The sequence below is a fragment of the Poecilia reticulata genome, chromosome 12 (assembly GCF_904066995.2).
Source record: "Poecilia reticulata chromosome 12, P_reticulata-male-v2, whole genome shotgun sequence".
NCBI classification, from domain to species: Eukaryota; Metazoa; Chordata; class Actinopteri; order Cyprinodontiformes; family Poeciliidae; genus Poecilia; species Poecilia reticulata.
Genome location: NC_088841.1, coordinates 17,853,785 through 17,870,402, shown reverse-complemented (window position 1 = coordinate 17,870,402; position 16,618 = coordinate 17,853,785). Strand labels below are relative to the sequence as shown.

General features: G+C 37.0%; 1 protein-coding gene and 1 pseudogene across 4 annotated transcripts; one reads left to right on the top strand and one right to left on the bottom strand.

Annotated features, from left to right (window-relative positions):
• Positions 1-805: 805 nt before the first annotated feature.
• clic3 (chloride intracellular channel 3) lies at positions 806-4,493 on the bottom strand. 3 transcript variants are annotated; one of them, XM_008423971.2, is made up of 7 exons: positions 4,421-4,493; positions 4,145-4,243; positions 3,451-3,560; positions 2,145-2,270; positions 1,949-2,055; positions 1,669-1,844; positions 806-1,581 (listed from the first exon to the last, which is right to left on the bottom strand). In XM_008423971.2, the coding sequence occupies exons 2-7, from the start codon at positions 4,178-4,180 to the stop codon at positions 1,417-1,419; spliced, it is 720 nt and encodes a 239-aa protein (XP_008422193.1). In that variant the 5' UTR covers positions 4,181-4,243; positions 4,421-4,493; the 3' UTR covers positions 806-1,416. The 3 variants fall into 3 exon arrangements, with proteins under 3 accessions (XP_008422193.1, XP_008422194.1, XP_008422192.1); XM_008423972.2 differs by having other exon boundaries at positions 4,416-4,474; XM_008423970.3 differs by lacking the exon at positions 4,421-4,493 and having other exon boundaries at positions 4,145-4,406.
• Positions 4,494-11,732: 7,239 nt separating this feature from the next.
• On the top strand, positions 11,733-16,618 carry LOC103474114 (alpha-(1,3)-fucosyltransferase 7 pseudogene; annotated as a pseudogene). Its single transcript, XR_014090344.1, has 2 exons — positions 11,733-12,009; positions 13,911-16,618. The product of XR_014090344.1 is annotated as an alpha-(1,3)-fucosyltransferase 7 pseudogene (transcript).

The following is a 16,618-nucleotide window of genomic DNA, read 5'->3' as shown; positions in this document are numbered from 1 at the left end:
TAATTTTACAAGTTAGACGCCTGAGCTGAGCAAAGTGAAGTCTGCTTATATTTTCACTTTTATCTTAACCAGAGTTAAATACTCTGGCTCTTGCCTGAACACTTCTACTACTGACTTTTAGGATGTTGAGAAAATTTAACCCGTCTTTTACTACAGCATTGCAGTTTTACTCCGTTGCAACCAACAAACTTATAAATGAATCAAAATGAACAATCCATATTTTGTTTTATTAAGAAATGTATGTCTAATACTTTGCAAAGATATGTATATTCCTTGAAATTCTTCCAATTTTCTTAGATTACAACCATGAACTTTAATGTTTTTTTTTAATTACTTTTATTGTTTAGATTTAATATGACATTCCAACACAAAATGGTGCAAAAATTTAAAATGGAAAAATAATATTTAAAACATCTGAAAGGTCTGATATGCAAGCCACAGGCTCAGTTAAATAATAAAGCACAATAAATGACTGTGAACAACAATTCAAGTCTTGGTACAGATTCTCCATTGGATTTTAGAAACATCATCTTGCTATCAATTGCATGACATAATCATTTATGGTAAAGTTATGTTCCAATATATCATGTAATAATTAAATTAAGCTTGAATGCTATGAAATACTGAAATGGTAATGCCAACATTAGACATGCACACATTTGCATCATTTTTTGTGAGTTTGAAGATCAAAAATTAACTTAATGTATTCCAAAATAGTATTCTTAGATTTTTATTTTTATTTTTTGGAGGGTGGGGGTTTGGGGGGTCACACAAAATTCAACAAATGAATCCATCAACTCCATGATTTCTTTATATAATGCAGCTTTTAATATTGAACAAAATAAAATATTTTTTATGTTACCACACTTCATTCAATTACAGATTATGTCATAAGTAAACATAGCTTAGAGACTTTACTGAAATACAGAACTGACTCATTCCTTTTTTTATTTGTGACTATTTAACTGAATGCAAAATACTGATTTATGAAACACAGCAACAATATACCTATAAACCATCCGGCTTTGGCAAGATGCATGAAGCAGACCTGCACCTTATAAAGACTGAAGAAGACCAAATAGCACAGCACTTTTAGTGTGTACAAAATCTTTGATATTTGCAGTAACCTGTTATGCAAATGTAAACCTTATGTTGCAAATATCTCTTTTTATGAGCAAATGCATTTCTGTTTTTTTCTGAAACAGTTTTGCTTCTTCTTTACTCACAGTGGAGGCCACCTTACAGAATCATTTTGGTACCAGTTGGAAGAGAGGTCCTATTCAAGCACAAGTACAACTTAGCAATGTAGTTACATACAATTAAACTTGTCAAAACAAAGGATAAATGAGAGTTTCAATTAAAGCAGATAAATACTAAAAACAAAACAACCCTGATAGTTTGTCATTCCCTCTTGGTCTATTTGGTCAGGTACTTGGCCACAGATTTGTAAGCAATGAGGATCTCTGAGTCATTTGGGCAGGTGTAGCGAAACTGTTCTTGTTTGTAGGCGTTATCCAGGTAACGTGTCAGTCCTTTCAGCTCCCTGGGGATGTCAAAGTTACGGTACTCCTTACACACCACCTAATGGGAGAACCATGAGAAAAGATTTGCTGTGGTGATTTTTTATTATTATTTTTTGAAGGCAATTCTCTTGTGAGTTTCTTTTACCTTTATTATGTTGAGTTTGGGAAGCAAGTTGCAGTCTGCCAAGGTGAAGGAGTCACCATCGAGGTAGAGGCGTGTAGACTCTGCGATATTTGGGTTCTGATCCAGTTCGTGAGTGAGTGGAGTGTCAAGGTACATGCTCAGCTTAACCAGAGTTGACAGAAACTGTTTCTCAAGCACTGGAAGACAAGAAACAAACCTTTGCAAAGTGTTCTGAAAGCTTTGTAACCAGGAGGCCATTTTTTTCAGAATGTAAGTTAGAACACCTGGGAATTTTTCTTACTGCTATTTAGCCCAGGATTGGGATTTTTAATGTATGCTGAAAATTTTCTGAAGATATCCTGTCCAGAGGTGTTGGACTCTTTGTAGCGACAGCCGAGTTTTGGGTAGCTATGATTTTTACAAAGTATGGTTACAAATTTTGATAGTTACTTAATGTTGTCATAAAAAAATTATCTACTATAGATCGCTTTACTTACTTCGGTGGGGCAAGTTTCTCCTCCAGGAACTCCTCAATCTTGTTAGTGTCTGTTTTGACTTCATCATTGTAGATGAGGAAAGGAGGCTGAGATCCAGGAGCCAAATCTTTCAGCACATCAGGTGCCCTGCAGCAGGACAACAACCAGAGAGGAATTAGCAGTCCAGCTAGAAACTGAAATATACCTAAATTTACTTAAGAAAATTCCCTGAGCAAAACTTGCATTTCATTGCATAAAAACAGAAAAGTCCAATGATGGCAGCATCAATAACTGATGTTAGGTACCAGAACTCTGAGCTGTGTTTGACATCAGATAATAGCATTCAAGTCAAGAAGTCAGAATTTCAACATGGCAAAGATAATCTATTGTCTAACTCAGCTTAACACAGCTTTATTTTTGCATAGTTGGGCAATTGTGCAAAGTGTCTGCCTTCATCAGAAGTGTCAGACTGAAGTCATGTGAGGGCCAGGACCCACAACCTGCTCCAATGTGCCTTAATAAAATGGCTAAATTGCCTCCTGATCAAACAGTCAGGTTCTACAGAATCTATCTAATGACCTAATGATTAGATCAAGGTGTGTTTAGGCAGAGACACACCTAAAAACTTTGGGATCATGGCCTTGAGGACTATAGCTTTACAACTTTGGCCTAAATTGTTCCAAGATTGCAAAGTTTAATCCACAGATGTCTGATATACATGTTTTTTAAGAAAAAGCTTGTGAGAACGGTCTATTTTTGCGACTTATCTGTCCTTTGTAGCAGCTAGCTTTGGTTCTTGCTTTTGCTATCTTACACCTAAAGAGGATTAGCGGATTAATATTTAGTCTCTGGCTATTTTACAATATATTTTCCCCTGTATTAACAATATCAAATCAATGTTAGGCTTTTGATTTCCTGAAAATATTTGTAGTTTACTGGGTTTTAAGACACAGCTTTCTCTTATCCCTGCAGTCAGAAATATTTCTCTGGGGCGTTGCATGGTGTGGAGGTAGGATGGGCTCCCCTTATACATAGGCTATTAGACCTCAACGCAGCCATCTGGGGTTCGATTCTGAACCATGGGACCTTTCCTTCATGTCTTCTCCACTTCTCTCTGCCTATTTCCTATCTAAATACCTCAAGTAATGGCCACTAGTGCCATGACAAATCTTTAAAAAGAGAAATATTTTCCTAAAATGCACCACAAAGACAGATTATATATTACCAGTGTTTTCAATGACATTCCCTGGGAAATAATTTTGTGTGATGTCAATCAGGTGGCGACTCCAGCACACCCCAAGCAAAGAATAAGCTCATCTGATCTTACCTCCTCATGTCAACAGTGGTCAGGGTGAAATTGATCCCCTTCAGCCAAAGGATCATGAAGAGCCTCTGACAGAAAGGGCAGTTTCCAACACTTTCAGCATCATCGCTGGCCTGCATAGAGACAGGAAAACCATAACCAGATCTCATGGATATGTGAAGGGTGTACTCTAAAATGACAGGATGACTGATATTTTTTAGCACAATGCAACATGGATACCAAAGCCAGCTCTGTAATGTGTCTGAATAAATTATAGATACCAGTTCAGGCATCCTCATCAACCTGATCTCCTCTGACAGATTGAAACAGCAATTAATGCAAATTTGAAATGGAGAATTAGGGCTTCTGATACCCTTCATTCTGATACCCACAGTTGGTTGTTTGAATTAAACTTGTTATCTCTGCTGTAGCATACAGTGACATATCTGGATCCAATCAATTAACTAACCACCTCGAAATGGGTAAAAATATAACAGAGAACATCTCTGAGATCTTGGCTTCAATGACAAAGTCGACTTTCATGACTAAAAATGATTGACTTGGCATAAGACCTGCTGGCTTGTTAAGCCGACAAAACGTTTACCACTTCTTAAAGGAAAAAAAAAACTTTTATGCCAACATTCTACAGACTCAACTATAGTATTTCAACCTTATATGTTAGTAAAAAAGTAGGTTAATATAAGTTTCTTGATCTTACCTTCACAAAGAGCTCAATCTTTGGAGTCTCAGCCATTTTTCTTTCTCTTTGTCTGATAGCGTCCACCTATTCCTGTTGCTTTCTCACGATGGCTTGTTTCTGTTCACGCAAAGATAAGTCAAAACTGATTGTAAAGATCCAGTAATCCTTCGGCTGACACATGCGCGCTCATGTACTTTCATGGTTCTTGAAAAACTGGTAGTAAGGTGAGTGCAGGCAAGTTGTTCCTACACAGCCTGTAAAAGGTACAAAAACATTACTTTAAACTCACTTTACCGGTATTATGTGATGCCTCTTCACCTCCTCCTTCCAGTGTTCACTGCACCTGTTGCTGTTATTATTATTATTTTTGTTCTTCTCTAGCCACACCCCTCAAACTTTAAGTCAGGCTACGCCCCCCACTGGCTTTACCAGTTAGACCAGCATATCTGGATCTGTTGAAGCTGTCTTGCAGCACACACTCTGGAAAAAATCAGAGTGTGCTTATGCTAGCACAGTCTTGAAACATTGGTTCCTGATTCTTTTTAGTGTCTTAAGTCCCAACATGATTGCCAATCAGAAGACCTAAAAGATCTGCTGAGTGTCATGGTACTACTGGATGTTAATGAACTTGAAATTTAGAGCTCATTTAGGTAGTTTGAGGGGTCCAGATGTAATGGTTATACAGATTTTGAGGCTAGTATGGGCATGGACACTGAAGTTGCTTCCAAAAAGTTAATTTTCTATTCAAACCCGCTGAGCTTTTTTAAATTTAGCTAAGTTACAAGCAACTTAAAAAGCCAAAGATATTTCTGTGATACTCCAAAATAATATGTGAATAGTTGTGAAGACGAGGGAAGATGAAGTATACATAAATTTTTTAATTTTGATCACTTTTAAAAAGATGGTACACTTTAGCTACAAACTGTTATTCTTCTCATCAACTGCGTCCAACTTTCCTGCTCCTATTGAAGAGAGGCACCCCCAAAGCTTGACGCTGCCACCACTGTGTTTCAAGGTGATGCGTGTTGTCAGTTTTTGGCCACACATAGTGTTTTCCATTTTGGCTTAATTGTTACTTTTTGGTCTAATATGAGCAAAACAAATGGGACTAGACTTTCTTTCAACGACAGGTTTCTTGTTTCTTTTGGGTTTGGTCAGTAGTAGAGAAAATCTGACCAGTTTTCCAAGGGTACAGCCACAGCTCAGCTCACAAAGGTATATGCCTTACAATTGTGGCCACTTAAAGGTTTAAAAAAGTATGTAAGATTTATAGACAATCAGCACTGTTGCAAAAAAAAAAAAAAAACATAGTTTGTGGTTACAGTGTGGCAAAATGGGGAAAAACAAAACATATGGACACTTTTGCAAGGCTTTGTGAATGACTCCTTCACAATAACACTTTTTTAATGTTTTGGACAAAAACAGCAAACCTGGAGTTGTGTTTTTGCATCTCTCCATCTCTCTTTTTCTCTCTCTTTCTGTATCTCTTTGCTGTTTTTTGTGGCTCTTTCTTCATTCTTCTTTTTATTTGTTTATACTGTCTTTAGCCCACATACAATCTTTCAGCTTTGGTTATCTTTTAAAGCTGGCTCAAAATGTGTTGTCATGTTTTAGACATTTACTTGAGGAACCATTTCTTGGAGACAGGAGGTGGAAAAAACAAAAAAGTAAAACGACACAAAGAAAAGCAAGGATGCAAGCTGAGAAGATTGATTTAGTGCGATCCAAAACCAGAAAGTTCACAGCAGGTATACTTTAAGTCACACAGGTGTCGCTAGTGAAAAGGGTGTGTTCATGAGCAGGTGTCATTCATCAGTGACTTTGAGCTAAGGAATTTACACGTTGAAGAAACAAACTCTGCAGGTTTCTGTAGAATAAAATGTGTGCTTTTGCTTCAGATCTTTCAGAAAGGTGTTGTCCCTGAATGAAATACTTCCTGCATTTCATTCTTAATGATAAAGCCCAAAACATCTCTGAGGGGACAAATCAACCACAACCTGTTTTTGACAACATGTTGGTCTCAAAGGGCCTATTTGTTCAGTAAGCATTATTTCAACAATTAAATAGTTACATAACAATGACCAACTGTTTTGATGTCATTCAGTCTGGTTTTCCTCACCACAATACCGAGACTGCCCTTGTTTCCCTCCTGCTTCTTCCACTCACACCTGCGGTGAGACAACTCATCAGCCCAAGTCTTTTGTTCAGCATTCAGCCTCCCTGGTATTTAAGCCTCTCATTCTTAGTCACTCCTTGTCGGATCCTTTCATCTTCTCCCGTCACTTCCCTTTGTTCTCCTCGCATCACCCTGTTTATTTATGCCATTAAAATATTCTAACAATGATCCACACTCCCAGCTCCTGTCTTATTTTTGTCTGTCCTCCAACACACACACCTTGACAATTGGAGGGATGAGTAGATGCATAGACTGAATGGATCTGCCCTGACTTTCCCTAGATAAATAAAAACAAAAATGATCGCTGAGTTTGAAACATGTCAAAATTGCCTTGTTGCTGAAATGGGCTTTACAGAAAACTATCCTTGCCTTGTCTCATGCATTGAATATACTTTGACTGAAACAGGTTCAAATAACTTTAGGTCATTTCTTTCATTTTTGCTATTTTCATGGGATGCACAACTAAAAGCTTAACACATTGACGTTTTTCATTAAGATACAAAAATATTCAAATTCATCATCTACATTAGAAATGTTTTAATTTTTTTTCTGACCAACAGGAAAACATTTGTAAAACAAACAACTGAAAGAGATTAGATGTATATTTTCTATTTTCTATGTCATCATATTTTTTAGCAAACATTACTTTATTTCTTATTATATAACAAATAATATATATATTAAAAAAATATCTATTTATGATGCTGTAATTATTGTGAAGCACTTTGGTCAGCTGGGGTTGTAGTAAATGTGCTACATAAATAAACTTTGACTTGACTTGACTAGAAAGTTGTTAGAAATCCCATAAGAGCTTCAGACATTTCTTGTTCAAGGGGTGTAAATAAGTTTGCAAGTCATTCACGTTTTCATTCCAAATAATACTGGAATAAATAAAACGAGAAATTATGCAACATTAATGTCAATCTAATAATAATATGCAATTAATGCAACAAGAGAGTAGTTGACATATCAGAACAGCTAATGAAGATTCCCATATCCTATGTATGAGTTTAACTAAAATAAAACGGGTGTAAAAAAAATCTACAAAATGAAGAGTGAGGAGGAAGTCATCCAAGAAATGTATTTCCTTAAAATGTTATCACTGCTGTAATAAAATCAGATCAGCTAAAAACCCAGCTAAGAACAAGACAAGGCTATAGGAAAAAAAATCTACATGTTTGCTGGGGTTGCAAAAGTATCAGAGGAAGGGCTTTGGTTCTTGCAACAACAGATGGTGCAATCCTCAATATGTAACTAAAAGAGAAGGTCCCTGCAACCCAGGCAATGAACTGTTTCACTCTTTCGGTTCAGTCACATTTTAAAGGAACCAAAGGTCCTCCTATTGCCAGACTGAAACAAAATGTGCAAAATCAGTCAGAAAGGCTTAAAAAGAGTGGACGACTAAAAAGTTATAAGAATTTATGCGAAAAAATGAACGGTTTAAGTGGCCCTCAAATGTGTATTCATATCACTTTAAAATGTCATTTTTGTGATGTATTGAAAACAGTCCTTAATAAACTATTTAAAAAAGTTTTCCAATTATGTTGGAATTCTGTACAATTCAAATGTAAAGTACAGAAACATGTTATGGGTGAAAATTATGCATAAGATGCAAATGTCTGGTTACATTGGTATGCATTCTGTTTGACTAATATTTTATTAAAGCAACTATTATTTCACTTTCAGCAGCCATAGATTGGGTTGGAGGAGATTTTCCACTTGGTATTGTAAAATTTCTTGTTCACAGTTCACCTTTTTAGGTGACCTACACATGTTTTTCTAATATCCTGTGTAGGTGAAGTCACTTGTCACTTTTGGATATACTACTGGAAGAATATTTCTAGATGCTGCTATGTACAGAACCCCTCAAAGGACAATGGAGGTAAAAATAAAATAAAAAAACTTTCTTGTGACACCAGATACTTTCTGGTGAGCGCTGGACAGACAGTATCTGGTACACACCAAATACTATCTCGTCCACACTATATACTATCTTGTGTGCACAAGATACTATCTGGTATGCACGAGGCAGTATCTGGTATGTACAAGAAATGTATTTCTTTAGTTTTTCCTTTAATGTACCCTTAGTGGGTCCGTACTTATGTTATATTCCCAAGTGTTCTTTTTGTTGTTTCTTTACAAATGTTGTTAAAAAATGTTTTTTGTGCTCTAGCATCAGAGTACATATTTAAGTTTTTGTAGCATTCACGGAAATATTTATAATGTTTCTTGAAAATAAAAGGTTTATAGCATATGACTCAAAATATTTCCAGGAACAGGCAGTAAATGTTATGTGGTTTAAACACTTAAAACTGCAGTATGTAATTTTTATTTTTTTAAAAAAGAAGCTTTTTATATCTTTGTTAAAACTGTCAGCATGTCATAATAGTATATTATGAGACAGATAATCTATAAAAAGATGAATCTCTTCCACCTCCTTCCTGAGGGACTACTGCTGTCTAAAGAACCTCTCCTGACCCAAAAGAACTAACCAGAGCCTGGAGGTGGGTCTTAGCGCTGTCAATCAACTTTATTTGCTCATTGTTCAATGTGCTAATAGTTGAGAAACATCTTACCATTACAAGAAAACAGTTTACCTGCCATCATCGGCAGCCATGCTACCTAGCATGAGTATTCACAGCAGGCTCAGAGGGCAAAGGGACCGGGGGCAGGTGCAGCGCCACAGGGAAAGTGGTTGACAGTGCAAAACCCGCCTCCTGACTCTGACTGGCTGTTTCGGTAGTAAGCGCTGGAAGAAGGCAGTGGAGTTCCATTTTTTCACAGATTATCTGTCTCATATCACACTGTCACAACATACTGACAGTTTCAATAAATATGTAAAAAAATATATATAAAGGTTCTATATTGCATCTTTAACTTAGACAAGGAAGAGTATAACAAGTCATTAAAAAAAGGTAAAAAGTAACAAATGCTGAGAAATGTAGGCTATAGGTCATAAAACAGCATTGAGTGACATAAAAAAAACCACAGGAAGTCTAGCAGGAACAGGCATGCAGGTCAGAGTTAGACAGATAAAAAAAAAACAGAAGAAGAAAAAGCTTACCATGCTGTGTGCACATTTCTGAAAGTGCCCATGCATATTTTCCCTGTAAGTCATTTGTGGTAACAATTAAAAAATAGAGATGTTAGAAAAGGCACAAATAAAAACGTTAATTTGGTTTAATTTTATATTACACGGGGCTGCACAGTGGCGCAGTTGGTAGAGCTGTTGCCTTGCAGCAAGAAGGTTCTGGGTTCGATTCCCGGCCTGGGGTCTTTCTGCATGGAGTTTGCATGTTCTCCCTGTGCATGGTGGGTTTTCTCCGGGTACTCCGGTTTCCTCCCACAGTCCAAAAACATGACTGTCAGGTTAATTGGCCTCTCCAAATTGCCCCTAGGTGTGAGTGTGTGTGTGCATGGTTGTGTGTCTCTGTGTTGCCCTGCGACAGACTGGCGACCTGTCCAGGGTGTACCCCGCCTCTCGCCCGAAACGTTGGCTGGAGATGGGCACCAGCACCCCTCCCGACCCCACTGAGGGAAAAAGGGTGCAAGAAAATGGATGGATGGATGGATTTATATTACACACCATCCTGAAAATCTTTGGTTTCACCAGAAGATGCACGACTTCCCACTGAGAATACGTCATTTCACTTTTTCATTCAGAAAGCTCTGGAGAAACATGTCTCCATCTAGTGGCTGTTTAAGGTTAAGGCAACTACCAAAGCATGGCAAAGTTTCAGATGATCGTCTTTGGGCTGGTAAATGTGAAGGTATTTCAAATATTGAGTAGGTTGCACAAATACAGAAAGTCTTGTTGGGTCCATTATTTTCCCTCATTGCTAACCTCTCAGTCAATGGTTATTTATATAAATTACACTGAGGCAAATATCATTAGACACAAAGATGGAGTTACCTTGTCAACATGATCATAATGGTGCAGTTTTTGAAGCTAGAAGCAGATGTGTATCTGCAGCAGCATAAACAATTCATACACACGGCTCTAACTTCCCCAAACAGTAACGGAATAACCCTTTTACGTTTTTGATTTTATTGGGAAGATCTTGGTATTACTTGACAGAAACTTTTGATGGGTGAGGGATATTTAACATATCTTAAATGAAACGTAAAGCTCTGACAGTCTGCATATTCTGCACATTGCTATTAAGAGTCGTCATGCTGCTTTTTGTATGACAAATTTTTTAGTTCAACTTATGTTCATGTTGGTATTTTTGTTACTTACCCTTATTCAGTTGTTTAGGCTCTTTATGTTGTGCTTCCTTGTTCAAGTGTGTGGTTACTTTACATCCTGTTTCAGTTGGCAGTGCCTGTTTCCTTGCATACGAGAGTAAATTTAACTCTTGCTCCTTTTCTCACACACACCTATTTCCGGCTAATCTGTTCCACAGAATAAATAAAACCCTCTAAATATATTTTTACCAAAGTTCATTTTTGGGTTTTACAAATAGTATTGCATTATTCAGTCAGATTCAGCTTGTCAAGTACTTCACCTGTTCTAATAATTCTCGTGGACATGGATCTGAGGTTGATATGAATTTGTGGTTGATGGGATTAATAAAATAATTTTGAACTGATTTAAACGGCATTAAACCAAATCCCAATGGCAGCTATTTTGGTTCAGTTTTTTTTAAATGCTGAATTAGAAACACTGGCCTTAATCAAGGCAAGTAAGGTCAGGCTTCATGTTAGTGGCTTAGTCGGTGTTCTAAGATTTTTGTGAACCTTCTTGATCCGCATCCAAACTCCATCCTTACGTTTCTACAAAAATAAGCGGGAACAGATGATGGATGTATCAATATGAATATAGCTCTATCAATGACATTCATGTCCACAATAAGTCTATTTGAACTTAGGAGCAGCACAATATGTATATGCAAGGTATCCATATTCACTTTCCTGTTTCTGCTCATGTGGCCGTGTTGTCACCTTGTGAAATTCCTCATAAAGATAAGTGTAAGACAATGAAGGCCGCCACCTGCTGAGCTTCTGACAGCTTATTTTTGATAGAAATCGACAGAGATCTCTCTTGAACTGCACCAGTTAATATTTTTAATTTCCAAACAACTTCAAAGATCACTTGAGAAAAATGAGACTGCAGTAGACAAGGGGTTCACAAACTACAATGCCAAAGACAACTGATAAAGGGAAAGAAATGTCTTGATAGAATTTACTGAGAAAACATTCAGTAAATCCTGACAAATTTTTTCATACTTTTTTCCCACTTGATTACTAATAGATTAGATGGTGTAATGATTTAAATCATATAGTATGATGTACTATTATACACAGTTTTAAAACATGGTGTACCATATTAGTATTTTTTTTAAGGATGACTCACTCAAGTACCCCATGTGTAAATGTGCTCTCTTCTGCAGATCACATTTTACACTTCCTCTTTCTACATTACTTCAGACATGCTGAAAACTTCACAAGGAAGACGGCTATTGTCGACAATAATGAGGAGAAAACATCTGAACAGAAATTGCTGACGTTACAAAGAAAAGACTGATAAAGAAGTAGATGTATTGGGGAGGCACAAGTGATGGAAAGAAGAGATCACTGCTCCTCCGCTTCCTTAAAAGGGTGGTGGTATTTATGCTGCTGAAGCTTTGTGGTGTTTCACAACCAACAGCAACCAAGAACTGGGTTTGGTGTCGACTGCCGACTACACCGGTCTGCTTCTTATCAGGTTAGTGGTTGAAGCTTGTGAAGTTCTCTCTTGTGCGTGTGTGATTTTGGTCAGTGCAGGACGTCTGATGAAGTTTGTTTCCTCATTTTTGTCTTTTTTTCTTCTTTCTATTTTTCTTTGAAAACAAAGAAAAATAGTCGCACAAGTTTACGCGTGGAACTAATGTTGTTTGTGACGTGTTTATAAAATGTACATGTGAAATGTTAGATTATGAGCTTTTAGGCTGGAGAAAGTAAATCTTTTACCACATCCTGTTCTGAATCAATTTTACAATTCATGCTAAGGAAAGAACACGCTGCATCTTTTGCGGGAAAAAAAGGAAATACAGCAGCAATCTTCGGTGACATTTTATGCTTTTGCTTAAAATTACATTATTACATTCAAGATGGGGGCTGGGGCAGCAGCAATTTTCGGTGACATTTTATGCTTTTGCTTAAAATTACATTATTACATTCAGGATGGGGGCTAGGGCAGCAGCAATCTTCGGTGACATTTTATGATTTTGCTTAAAATTACATTATTACATTCAGGATGGGGGATGGGGCAGAATTGAATGATGTACATAGTTTGTCATTGGTTTGTTGGATTGTTGGATTATCTGACAAAATACATGGATTACAAAAACACTAATGTTGGGTTTAAAATAAACATATTTGAGGTTGCAATCAAAACATTTATTTAATCTCGTGGCAGAAATTCACTTAAGTCCAGTTGTTGTCTAGGTAGAGATGGCCGCCTGTGAAGATATCAATGCTTCTTTTAGTGTCTTGTCTAATCCTAAGAAAATAAGTCAGAATTTTGGCTTAGGTGTTTAGGTAAAATTATCCAACAACAGTCTAAATTTGCTTGAAGGACGAGCATGCAACAGTAATTTTCTGTCCAGAAAAAACTTTTAACAAACAAAGGAAAATTTTGTTTGTTAAAAAAATGAAGGAAAAATTAAGCACATTTTTGCTGTAAGAATAAAAACACTACACCTTTGTGAGCTCGCCCTCCCATGTGGACCAACTTCCATAAGAGAGGTACTTTAACTTATTCTTAGAGGCAATTGTTGGTTGCCTGGAAACCACTGAGATGACTTCAGATGACTGTAAAACATGTACTGTTTACTGATGTACAGTAAGATTTACTGCAGCTCTGAAATGTAAGCACCTTGACATGCACTCATTTCTCCAACAGCAAAGACTTTTAGTTTAGATTACATCTTTCTGAAACATAGAGATATAACCTGCATTTAGATCCAACACATATACTACTAAGTAGGTTCTAGGTGGAGCTGTGAACTTGCAGCCAAGTCCAGCAATAGATTCTAATGATTCAGCATCCTGTTGTACCAACACGACCAGCGCACATAAAACAGAGGCAGGAAGCCATAATGAAGGAGTTGGGCTGTCAGAATCAATGACACCTTCGATGCTTGGCTTTGCACATTGCTGGTTTTCACAACCTGACTAGACATTTTGAAACTAAAAATGTCAATATGGTCTGTCTTATAATCTTTAATTCATCCTAAAGTTGTTCTGTCAGATTGAGAGCAAGATTCTTTGCTAGTTAATTTTCAATTTTAATACACTTAAAATTGAAAATTTTATGTCTACTTATGTTTAAGTAGACATAAACTTACTTAGGCCTCTAGCTTACTCCATTTCAGAGTTGCAAGGAGGATGGTGCCTGTCTTCAGTATTGAAATAGAAGAGGAAGTGCGGGGGGCACACGGCACACACACGTTTCCAGTCCAACTCTTATTGAATTATATTTACAGTATCTTTTCATCAAAAGAACATGAGATTAAAAGAAATATGTGGAAATTAACAATATTCCAATTTGCAAGAGCAAATCTCAGGTAAATCAGAACACTGTTAAACCTATGATAACCAGTTTCATTTATTTTTTATTAACAGGGGGATCCTTACACTAAAAAGATGAAATGGTGTTCCATGAAGAAAGGATTTGTCTTCTGCATTTTGAGTGGTTTATTGCTGTGTTTTCACAATAGATGGCGCGAAGCAAACACCTACAATTACTGGAAAAGCACTGCAAACGTGACCATCCTGCTGTGGAAGTGGCCATTCGGACGCTCGTACAGTCTAAAGGGAAATGTGTGCTGGGATCTGTACAAAATACCAAACTGTGCACTGGTGGATCAGCGCTCCTTGTTCCCCTCAGCTCATGTTGTGGTGTTCCACAACAGAGAACTGGTACAGGGAAGCCAGCAGCTTCCAATCGAACTCCCACGTCCACAAGGCCAGAGATGGGCCTGGATGTCACTGGAGTCTCCTGCTCACAACGGAAACTTACAGAAGTTTGGAAATATCTTCAACATGACCATTTCCTACAGGAGAGACGCTGATGTGACCATACCTTATGGCGAGCTGCTGCCTTTGAAGACTGAAAGTAACCTGGTGGAGGACAGCCATATAAATAAGACCTCTTTGGTCTGCTGGGTGGTCAGCAACTACAGGAACCACCACAGAAGAACCCAAGTTTACAAAGAGCTCAGTGCCACGGTTCCTGTGAAGGTTTATGGACGTTGGAGTGAAATGCCGCTCTCCTCTGAAGACCTCTTACCAACAATCTCTCGCTGCTACTTTTATTTGGCTTTTGAGAACTCTCTGGCAAAAGATTATGTGACTGAGAAGCTGTGGCTGAATGCTTACAAAGGAGGGGCAATACCCGTGGTGCTAGGACCCCCAATAAGTGACTACAAAGCTGTGGCTCCAGAACATTCTTTTATCCATGTTGATGAGTTTTCATCAGTACAGGAACTGGGGAAGTATCTTCAAAGACTTGCAAAGGACAAGAAGCGATATGAGGAATATTTTAACTGGAAAAAACACTGGAAGGTGAAAGTGTATGCAGACTGGAGAGAAAGGCTGTGCAAGATATGTTTACAGTACAACAGTTTACCTCAGCACAAAGTTTATTCAGATCTAGAGGCCTGGGAGAAAGCTCATAACGCCTAACCGTGAGGCAGTGTGGCTGCCTTCGCTGTGTTTACAACATATGTTGCTTTCAAGTTTGCACTTATCTCAAGATGGTAAATTAAAGTTTACGAGTAAAAACTGCAATAGCATATATTTAAAATCTTTGAACTTTGCATTATCAGTGCTGAAATGATTAATCTAATTCAGATGAATTGATCTTTAAAATAATCATCAACTAATTTTGTTAATTATCAATAACTCAAAAATGACTCAAAAAATGCCATTTGCTGGAAAAACAGCAATTAAGTCAAAAGTAACTGTATTGCTGTGTCTACATTTAGCATTAAAGATAAAAAATAACCTTTATCTGTAAATATATTTGACCGAGAACTGTCATAGTTTTAGCTTTGCTTGGTTCAAAATCTATAAAAATAACAAAAAAATAGTAATAATATCCTGTTAAGCACCTTTTCCTATCCAATTATTAATAAGTTAATCCAAAACATTATCAACAGTTTAGCCATACACTATATTGATGTTAACTCAACGAGAAAACTTTCCTCCTTGGGAACCAAGCAGTCAAATTGCTGATACTTGCCAAAACCCAACTAAGGTATGTCTAAGTTAGTCTCACTTCAGTCTGTCTCATGTGGAGAAAACGAAAACATAAATTCAGGAATATTGACAAGATTTTATACAAAAAGGTGAAGAAAGTGTGTGGTGTAGACCTGAAAAGCACTTCGAACAACCAAGTGAAAAATAAGTTTCTCTTTTCTGATTCTTCAGTGAACTCACTAAAGGAGCTGCTATGCAAGACTTGATCATAAACATCATAGACTTTGATGTGACGGAAACCAGCTAATAAAGAGGAAATACTACCAAATTTGGATGCCCTGAATATGAAAGACTGCACCTGTGCAGATGCAAACAATAGTAAGCGTAATCATGTAAGTGGGGATTTTTAACCTTTTCATGCATGAATGATGATCCTTTGTGTCAGCATTTGAAACAATAGTCCTATATAAAGAGGATTACTTTATAATAAAATTAGAGTGAAAAAGTCTATTTGATGGAAAATCCAAAACTTTCACAAGTATTTTTAAATTTGTAAATTACTCGTTGCTATTTTTCTTTCATTTTCATTCGCAAAAATATCTTGGCTCAATTATAAAAGTTTGGATGTGTTACCCATGATGCCACTTTGTGTATTCTTTGTGTCTACCGGTAGAAACAGAACTGAACTGCCAGAGTCGTTTGACAGAGATAACGTGAGAAACTTGTGATCTGACCACATCGCAGCTTCTCCTGTTAAATATAGAACCAAGAAAAAAAAGATGAGTGTCTGTGATAATTCAGTTTCCCATACTTGCTGAGCTACAACTTTCAATGCCTTTCACAAGCAAATACATTAAAATCTTAAGCAATAATAGTGCAGGTTACGTCCTTGGGTTGCTTACTCATGCAAGCAGCAGAAGCTGCTATGGCCAACACCCTGCAGCAACTGTATGTTCATGCATGTGATTCGTCATATATTTAATAATATTTAATATTAAACCTTTGATGTTGAATAGTCAATATGTTTAATATGTAATATGTCAGCAAGTATTAGATTAATAAATCAACTCTGCATGGCTGAATTCATTTCCTTAGATTTAAACTTCAATGCACAATTTTACTTTCAAGCA

Bases quoted from the DNA above. Each gene is read 5' to 3' on its own strand.
- clic3 (XM_008423971.2), bottom strand. From the start codon at position 4,180: ATGGCTGAGACTCCAAAGATTGAGCTCTTTGTGAAG. The intron at 2,271-3,450 runs GTAAGATCAGAT...GTCCTGCTGCAG, and splicing joins ACCACTGTTGACATGAGGAG to GGCACCTGATGTGCTGAAAG. The intron at 1,582-1,668 runs GTAAAAGAAACT...TTCTCCCATTAG, and splicing joins CCAAACTCAACATAATAAAG to GTGGTGTGTAAGGAGTACCG.